The 9,053-nt window shown below is 43.3% G+C and overlaps 1 protein-coding gene across 1 annotated transcript in view; it reads left to right on the top strand.

Moving 5' to 3' along the window:
* LOC137639489 (protein FAM200C-like) overlaps positions 1 to 7,188 on the top strand; it is a 146,630-nt gene extending 139,442 nt beyond the window's left edge. The window contains exons 4-7 of the mRNA XM_068371782.1: positions 2,889 to 3,004; positions 4,177 to 5,710; positions 6,801 to 6,898; positions 6,993 to 7,188. Coding sequence (XP_068227883.1) covers positions 2,889 to 3,004; positions 4,177 to 5,710; positions 6,801 to 6,898; positions 6,993 to 7,188 — 1,944 coding nt within the window. The remainder of the gene's footprint in view (positions 1 to 2,888; positions 3,005 to 4,176; positions 5,711 to 6,800; positions 6,899 to 6,992) is intronic.
* Positions 7,189 to 9,053: the final 1,865 nt, after the last annotated feature.

The following is a 9,053-nucleotide window of genomic DNA, read 5'->3' on the forward strand; positions in this document are numbered from 1 at the left end:
AACTGTCCTCCCATAAAGTCTGAAGTTCTATGAAGAGAGACCTTAGGCACTCCGCTGGACATAGAGATGCATCCTCCTTCAGAGGGCATATTCTCTAGTGACCCCACCTGTTGAAGGGTAGCTTGTTCTTGGTAAGAAACGTTGGGTCTGGAAATAGATTCAGTTCTTCCTCCAAGAACTGGACTTGGCCTTCCTCTCTAGAGAGAGCCACTATTCCACTAACTCTGGCCCCCAAAGTGAGTACAAACAGAAATATGACTTAAAATTCAAGGAGTTCTAAGCGCATTCTCCATTGTTCATTATTTATATATAATGAAGAATCTTATCTACTGACAATGCAAAGGGTCCTTGGAGGCGCTGAAGGGCTAAACCTAGCATGGACCTTTGTAGTTCATTAAGAACGTCGTTAGAAAGGTCGACCTGAAAGGCATATGGTATCTGTCTTGTCAAGGCTGACTTTAGCATATGAATTGTGTTGGGTGCTAAACCTTGCCCATAAAGGTGAATGAAGAATGATAAATATAAATCTGTCTAGATTTGTTTTGGTTTCTTGGCCTTGACAAGGGATATCTGTTTCTTCCCTGAAGCCTCATAATCTCTTCTGGTTTCCACCAAAGTGTGAATTGACTTTTAACACCGAATCTTTTTCTCATCGTTAAGGAGAGAAAATCATGAGATGTAGGTTGCGTGTTTTCTGTGATAAAGTGAAGACTGTCGACTTCTGTACTCGCTGCGACAGGGATGGATCCGGTAGCGGTACGAATTTTAGTCGTAGTTCGAATGCCAGAGGGAACCACACGCTATTTAGCCACTTGTGGGCCACTATTGCTGCTTTCCCTTTGAAGGATCTCAGCTTATCGAGGACCTTCAAAAGGAGGTTGTGCGGAGGGAACAGATAAATACTGGACCATCTGTTCCAATCCAGGGACATAGCGTCCACTGCTTCTGCTAGCGGATCCTCGTATGGGGACACGTAACAATCTATTTTCTTGTTGTCTTTCGTCACAAAGAGGTCTATCTGCAGCTCTGGGACTTGACTCGAGATGAAGGAGAACGATCCTGCATCAAGGGACCATTCAGACTCTATAGGTGTAAACCTGGATAGAGCGTCCGCTGTCACATTGCGGAACCCTTGAATGTGAACTGCTGACAGGTGCCATTTCTTCCTTTCTGCCAAACGGAACATGGCCAACATCACTTGGTTAATTTTAGGTGACCTCGACCCTTGTCTATTCAGGCATCTCACTACCACCTTGCTGTCTAGAACCAGTCTACATGGGTCGAGTGGCGAGAAGAAACTTTCTTTAGTGTCAGAAGTACTGCCATGGCTTCTAGAAAGTTGATGTGAAATGACTTGAAAAGATTGGACCAAGGTCCTTGGACTTTCATCTGATGAGAGTGACCTCCCAGCTTTCCTTTGAAGCGTCTGTGTGGCTAGTTACTGACGGGGGAGGAGGTTGAAGAAGTATTGATTTCTTCAATTGCTTGGCATTGGACCACGGCTTGAGAAGCGTTCGCAGTCGAGTCGGTAGTGGTCTTATTAGATCTCTTCGCACGTTTGATGCGTATTTTCTCCAGACTCCTGTTGCATCCTTAAGCTGTGCTCTTAGCACTGGATCTGTTATCGAAGCAAACTGTAGAGAGCCCAGCACTCTCTCCTGTTCGCGTCTTGATATCCGTTTGGATTTCAATAGTCTCTTGACAGATCCTGCTATTTCTTTCCTCTTCTTCCCAGGAATAGAAAGTCGATGTGACTCCAAATTCCAGTGGATTCCCAACCACTGAAATTTTTGAGCTGGAGAAAGTCTAGACTTTTTGATGTTGATCTTGAATCCCATATGTTCCAGGAACTTGATCACTATCTTAGAAGCTTGCATGCATTCTGTCCTGGATGCTGCCCACACCAGCCAGTCGTCCAAGTAGGCTACTACTTGGTCCCCTTATGCGTAATTGATGGACGGCTGCGTTCGCGAGCTTCGTGAAAATCCTTGGGTCTATGTTTAGCCCGAAAAGCATGGCCCTGAAGGCGTAAAGTTTTCTATGTAACTTGAAGCCTAGGTAGGAGGAGAGGTGACGATTAATTGGAACATGCCAATAAGCGTCAGACAAGTCTATAGAGACAGTATATGCCCTTCTGGGCAGTAGGGCCCTCATGTGTTGAAGCGTGAGCATTCTGAACTTGTAGTTCACTATCAACTTGTTGAGTGGTGACAAGTCTAGAATGACTCTGAGTTTTTCTGAGTCCTTTTTTGGGATACAAAACAGCCTTCCTTGAAATTTTATGGACTTAACTTTCCGGATTACTCTTTTGTCTAAGACAGGGGTTCCCAACCGGTGGGTCGCGACCCCCTGGGGGGTCGCGAAGCCTTGGCAGTGGGGTCGCGAAGCCTTGGCAGGGGGGTCGCTTAGCCTTGTTAGAAGTAGCTTGGGATAACATTAATTCTATTTCATCAGTTACAATTTTCATGCTCTTACATTTATTTTGTTTCGGTGCAAAGCAAAACGTGTGCTACGTGTGATACATTGCTGCATTCTCATATGTATATTTTTGTGTGGGTATTACATTTTAAGGTAAGTTATTATTAAGGAAAGACTGAACCACGTGGGAGGTGGAGAGTACTGAGGAATTAAGGGCACACCTATAGGAAAAGATTAACATGTCAACGCCTGGGAAGAGGTGAGGTGTAAGGGCGGAGTAGAAGGAGGATGAAGACCTGGAACACCTGACAGCACCTGGGAACAGCAGAAAGGATGAAGACGTGGAATACCTGGAGTAAAAAAGGGATTTTGACGAAGGAAAAATCTATTTCTGGGGAGAGACCTGTGTTCCCCGGTGAAAAGGTCCTTCTTGTCACTTTTCTGATATAAATATATTACAAATAAACCAGAGAATGTTAAAGAATTCTACCTGCGTCGTGTATGAAGAAAGGGCGTGTGAAAGCCACTATTCACAGGTCGCCTTCCAAGAATATTCCTTCGTCAATATACACAAGAGAGGTGTTCCGTAATAGCGGTCTCCATCGCAACAGCCTGGACCACCCCACCAATGCCCGACACCAGCGCCATCTGACATCCTTCTTTTTGGACTCGTGAAGTGTTGAGTTATTAAGAGGAGCGCCGGAAGAAGAAGGCGGAGAAGGGATAAAAACTTGGGCACACCTGAAATTGCTGTCGCCACGTGAACATACCCGTAGGCTGATGTCAAGAGATGGAGGAGATATAAGCAGAGGTGTGAGGGAAAAGCAGACACTTCACCACCAGTACATCTCTTCAGCACCGGTAACCATCGATCATCTTGCTCTGCATCATCGTCTCCATTGAAAAGCAAGTGATGATTATTATTCTCTTGTTTATCATGTTTAAAAATTTCTTTTTTTCTTATGTTTGTGTATTTTGTTTGACGTTTTTATGTTGTTTCTTAAACGATGGATTAGATTTTTTCCGTTATTTACGGAGTGGATTATTTCACTTTTCCACTTGTGACTTGGATATTGAAGACAAACTTGATTATTCTGACAGTTTTAGTTTTCTCTTTGATTTGTAAGTGGCTACGATTTACTATAAATTTGATGCCTATCTTTATGTGAGTTATTGTTATTTTAGTTCTTGTATGATTTTCTGTATTTTTGTTAGACAAAATTCATAAAAAGAAGTTATTCCTGCAAAACCTTCGAATAACAGTCTTTTAATGTAGAGCTGTTAGCAAAAGTAAGAGCAAAGTTATCAGGAGATAGATGAAAAAGCTGTCTGAATTTTCTATATTTTTTGGTGGACATAACTACTGAAATTTATAGAAAAGAACTTATTCCTGCAAAACCTTCGAGTAACAACCTTTTGCTGATTACACTTCTTTTTCGCTCTTCTGGCAATATGTTTCACGTGTATCTATTTGTTTTTAGTCATGCATTTTTTTTTATTATTTACATGTCTATCGCATGCATTAAGAAATTTATACCCGGCTCGTAAATTACTCACCACCAGTCAGTGTTCCAAAGCGCATTATTCAACATTTTTACTTTATTTTAACAAGGAGATAAGTAAGCAGTAGAGGTGAGTTGTGTCTGGCAAGCATGCTGTTGTGATATGACATTTTGATTGGAAACATGTTTTTATTTAAGTTTCTTGTTTATTTTCTAATTGAATATATTCCTAATATAATTTTTATTCTATTCACAGATTTGAATCCACAGCTAAACGGCGCAGATACTCAGAAAGCTACTTCAACATTGGCTTCACCACTGTGCTTGCCAATGACGGCATTGAGAAACCACAGTGTGTTTTGTGCTACACTATCCTAAGTGCAGAGTCATTGAAACCATCAAAACTCAAGCGTCATCTCGAGACAAAACATCCAGAACACGCAAAGAAGGATTTGGATTTCTTCAAACGGCATGAACGGTGTCTTAAAAGCCAAAGACTCGATAGAAGTGGGTCGTTTCAGCAGCAGAGTGCAACCGTATTGGAAGCCTCATATGAGATTGCATTCGAAATTGCTAAACAAAAAAAGCCTCACACGATTGGAGAAACACTTATTAAACCCTGCATGATGAAAGCAGTAAATCTTATTCTTGGAGAAGCCAGTGCAAAAAAGATGCAGCAAGTATCCCTGTCAAATAATACTATACAGAGGCGCATTTCTAAAATGTCTATGGATGTGAAGGAACAGGTTTTGACTGAAATTGACCCTTTGTTTTCCTTTCAGCTCGATGAGTCAACAGATGTAAGTTCATGTTCTCAGTTGCTTGTCTTCGTGAGATACATTAATTCAGGTGACATTAAAGACGAATTCTTATTCTGCAGTGCACCTGAAACCACAACAAAAGCTGATGATGTCATGGAAAAAGTTTCAAATTTTTTCCAAGAGGAAGATTTTCAAAGGGAAAACGTGTGTCGGGTTTGTACGGATGGGGCACTGGCTATGCTGGGATCGAAATCAGGATTCCAATCGAGAGTGAAGAAGCTAGCACCTCAAGCAAAGGGCATCCACTGCATGATTCACCGATATGCTCTCGCCAGTAAGACTCTCCCTCTTTCTCTGCAGGAAGTGCTTGAATCTCTAATCAAAATAGTAAATTTAATCAAGACTAAAGCACTCAACACTCACCTATTCAAAGAACTATGCAAATATATGAATGCTGACCACGAAGTCCTTCTCTTCTACACAGCAGTACGTTGGTTGTCGAAAGGAAACGTTATTAATCGTGTCTTTGAAATGAAAGATGAAATAAAGCTATTCCTGGAGACTCAAGAAAGGAAAGATCTTGGTGTCCACTTCGAAGATGAAGCATGGAATAAAAGGGTTGCGTACCTAGCCGACATTTTTGACCAGCTGAACAAGCTCAATTTAAAGCTTCAGGGAAGGGAAACACATGTTCTCCTTTTTCAAGATAGTCTTCGGGCCTTTGTTTCCAAACTGCAAAACTGGCGTCGGAAAACTGATCTTGGAAATATCGCTATGTTTGAAAAACTTTGTGGAGTGATGGATGAGTCTCACATCCAACTAGATCAGTTCCTCAAGGATGAGATTACCGAACATCTTCAGTCTCCAGAAAAGGAAGTTAAGCGTTACTTCCCTGAGCTTTCACAGGAACTGGAGGCCCTGGTAAGGAACCCATTTTGTACTGAACTTGAAGTATCCAGCATCCGAGATGAAATCCAAGATGAATATCTGGATCTAAGGAACGACTCTTCAGCTCGTGATCTCTTCAAGGTGAAATCCGTGACTCAGTTCTGTTGCGGTATGTATCAGTCATACTCCAAAATCAGCATGATAGCTTTACGTATCCTTGTTCCATTTGCTTCTACCTACTTGTGTGAAGCAGGATTTTCCACTCTTATAAATATGAAAAAAAAGAATTTTAACAGATTGGATGTTGGAGATGACATGAGACTGGCTTTAACAAACGTTCGGCCACGAATTTCAAAGCTTTCTGCTGAAATGCAACATCAGGCATCCCACTAGCTGGGATGGATGGCTGTTCAAACCTAAGTTAATATTATTTTAAGAAATATATGTTCTCTTTGTGAATTCAGGTTGGACCAATGTGATTTAATTTGCTAATAAACAGTTACAGCAATTTTAAATGTTTTTTTAGATGTTTCTTTCCCTCTCCTTAACTTAAAAGAAAATAAAAGGAAAATTAATTTGATGATAGTAAGCCCTAAGTAGGGGGTCACATGGGTTTCAGATTTTTAGCAAAGGAGTAGCGAGTGCAAAAAGGTTGGGAACCCCTGGTCTAAGAGTTCTCGGACATATTCTTCCAGAACAGGGATGAGTGTTGGAAAAATTGAGGGAATTGAGGTGGAGGACTGCTCCAGCTCCAACCTGGTCCATTTTTAATTAGGCTGTGGGCCCAGGGATCGAAGGTCCAGCGATCCCTAAAGAGCCGTAGTCTCCCTCCTACTGGAAGTATCTTACTTCTGCTGTTGTGGACCCGAGGCCTTGCCTCCTTGACCTCGTCCTCCCCTGTATCCCCTTCCTCTTGAAGGGCATCTAGAAGAACCTCTGGCTGTTCCTCTAGCTCTTGAATGAAATTAAGAAGTCTGTTTTTCGAAGGCTGGGTTAAAACTGGCGACTGTGTCGCCACTTGTTGAGGTACCAGCTGGTACGTGGTTGGAGGTTGTGCCACTATCTGAGGCACCGCGGTCACAGGAAGTTGTTGTTGTTGTTGTTGTTGTTGCTGTCGGTAGGGTTTAGCCGGCCGAGAGGATAGCCAAGGCCTTTTTGTCTTCCTCTTGGGTTGGAGACCCTCATCCAGAGAAGACTTTCTCTTAAGATCTAAGCCCCACTTTTTGAGAAGGTTCCTATTCTCTGTGGCGGCCTTGTCTACTACCTCTATAACCACTTCAATGGGAAAGAGGTCTTTACCACAAATACGAGAGGAGATCAGTTTACTCGGTTCGTGCCTCACCGCAGCCGAGGCGAACATGAACTCTCTAAAAGCTCTCCTAGCTTTAATAAAGCTATAGAGATCCTTCATAACTGTGGCCAGATGGGTTTTGGCCACAACCATGAACATGTCCTGGTTCTTGGGGTCGCTGGCCATCGTTTCAAGTGTCGTTTGCAATGACATCGATGCCGCAAGTCTTTCCTTTGTCTCTTGCTCTCTACGCAAGAGAATCTCCGAGTTTTGGAATTGCTTCACCGAACTGGTGTTCAGCAATATCAGCTTCCAGCTTCCCGATTGAGAAGGTAAGGTGTACGTCATTTCAGTCTTCTTGGTCCAATGGCAAGGTCAGAGATAACGGCTTGCACTCCTCCAAGGAGGGGCATGGTTTCCCTGACTCCACCGCCTTTAAGGCTGCCTTATATCCCTTTTCCAAGAAGGGAAAGGCTCTGGTAGGAGAGGCCACAAAGGCGGGAAGCTTCTTACTCAAGGCGGACACCTTTGAGTTAGTGAAGCCCCTCTCTTTCATAGAGCTCGCTAGTAACGTCTGAGCTTTACTATGGTAAAAAACTATGACCTCCTTCGACTCTGTCTCCTCCTTTGAGGCTGGCTCCTTCCTAAGACAGACATAGCAGTCCGGATAAGAATCTTTGTTGGGCCAAAATTCCACTTCTTCCAGGGGAATTGCTCTCAACTTTTCTGAGATCACGATCTTCCCGATTTTCATTGGCATGTGTTCGGCATACCTCCAAGGACTGGTATCCGAGCACAAAGGAAGATCCTTCACGCTGAGCCGCTTCTGGGGCCCACGAGATGCTGCAAGTCTACGTATCTCCAGTTTCATTGCAGCTTCCTTCTCATCATTCTTCCTTTGAATTTGTTGGATCATCTCAACAATGGAAGTAAGAGTCCATCCCAGCTCATCTGGGATAGCTGACGATGTAGAAGGAACAGGTTCTGGGTCTGGAACCGATGTAACCAACACTTCTTCGATTTCTTCATCTTCTACTTGAGGAGCCTGGAACAGCTCCTCCTCCTGACCTTCTTCTAGAAGGTCCTTCTCAGTAGAATCCGACACATCCGACATCCTATCGTCCAATTGGATATCTTGAAGGGCGGCCGAGACTTCAGAATCTACCGAATTCTGGGCAGTTGGTATCTCCACCTGAGGCTGGGGGATGATTGCATTGGCCGATTCTTTAGGGAAAAGGTAGGCCCTCATCTTCTCATTTGGAAGATAGGGGCCTGAGATGTTTTTCTGAAAACCCCTCACCCGGGATTGTAACATTTCCCTGGCAGCATCCCTTGACTCCGTCGACTTGGGGTCGTCAAAAGCCTCGGTAATCAGGTTAGAGCAAACTGTACAAACCTGTGGGTCCCAATAGCAGAGATCACCTCTGGAGGCTACGCATGCTGCGTGCCTCCTGCAAAGTTGATGTCCACAGAAGTTTTTACTGCGGACATTACAGAACACACTCCCGCACTTCGGATGGTGCTCCTGTAAACAGAAGAAAAATCCATGTGTTTCAAGTGAAGGCTTTCACTTATATTTAAACATTTAGCTTATATAGAAAAGCTATAACAGTTAGAAGGAAAGACACATACTTGTATTTCCTGTCCAGTCAATTGCTGAAACCTCCCGAGATATTAACAATAAGGTTAATTTTATTCTAGAATACCTTATGTAATTTCCTAAACGGAAATTTAAGGTGCAGTTCACACCTTTAAATAAAGTTTTAATACACAGGATAGAAAGAATACAGAAAGAACTTACTTTTTATATATTGTACGGTCTCAACAAAAGGCTGTACAAGATAACATTAGGTATGATGGAGAACTTTAGTGTTATCACAAACTCTCTACAGCAGTTTCTGCTAATGCAGTGTGTACTACACTACAAATGTAGCAACTACTGTACATCGCATGCTGTTGTGCCGGCCAGCACGCGCTGGTACATGCCGGCATGCACCGGCACGTGCCGGCCGGCATCTACCCCTGTATAGTTCAAAGATATACTATCTCTAACTACTAGGCGGCAGCCCGCTGATTCGCGACTGTGTGCCGGCCGGCAATCATTGCCAGCCGACAGCTGAAAACACTGATACCCGACTGCCGGCCGCTAATTGTAGTGGCCAGCAAATTCGGGTTGTGTTTCCACTGCCGGCA

The sequence above is a fragment of the Palaemon carinicauda genome, chromosome 1, assembly GCF_036898095.1.
Source record: "Palaemon carinicauda isolate YSFRI2023 chromosome 1, ASM3689809v2, whole genome shotgun sequence".
Taxonomy (NCBI): domain Eukaryota; kingdom Metazoa; phylum Arthropoda; class Malacostraca; order Decapoda; family Palaemonidae; genus Palaemon; species Palaemon carinicauda.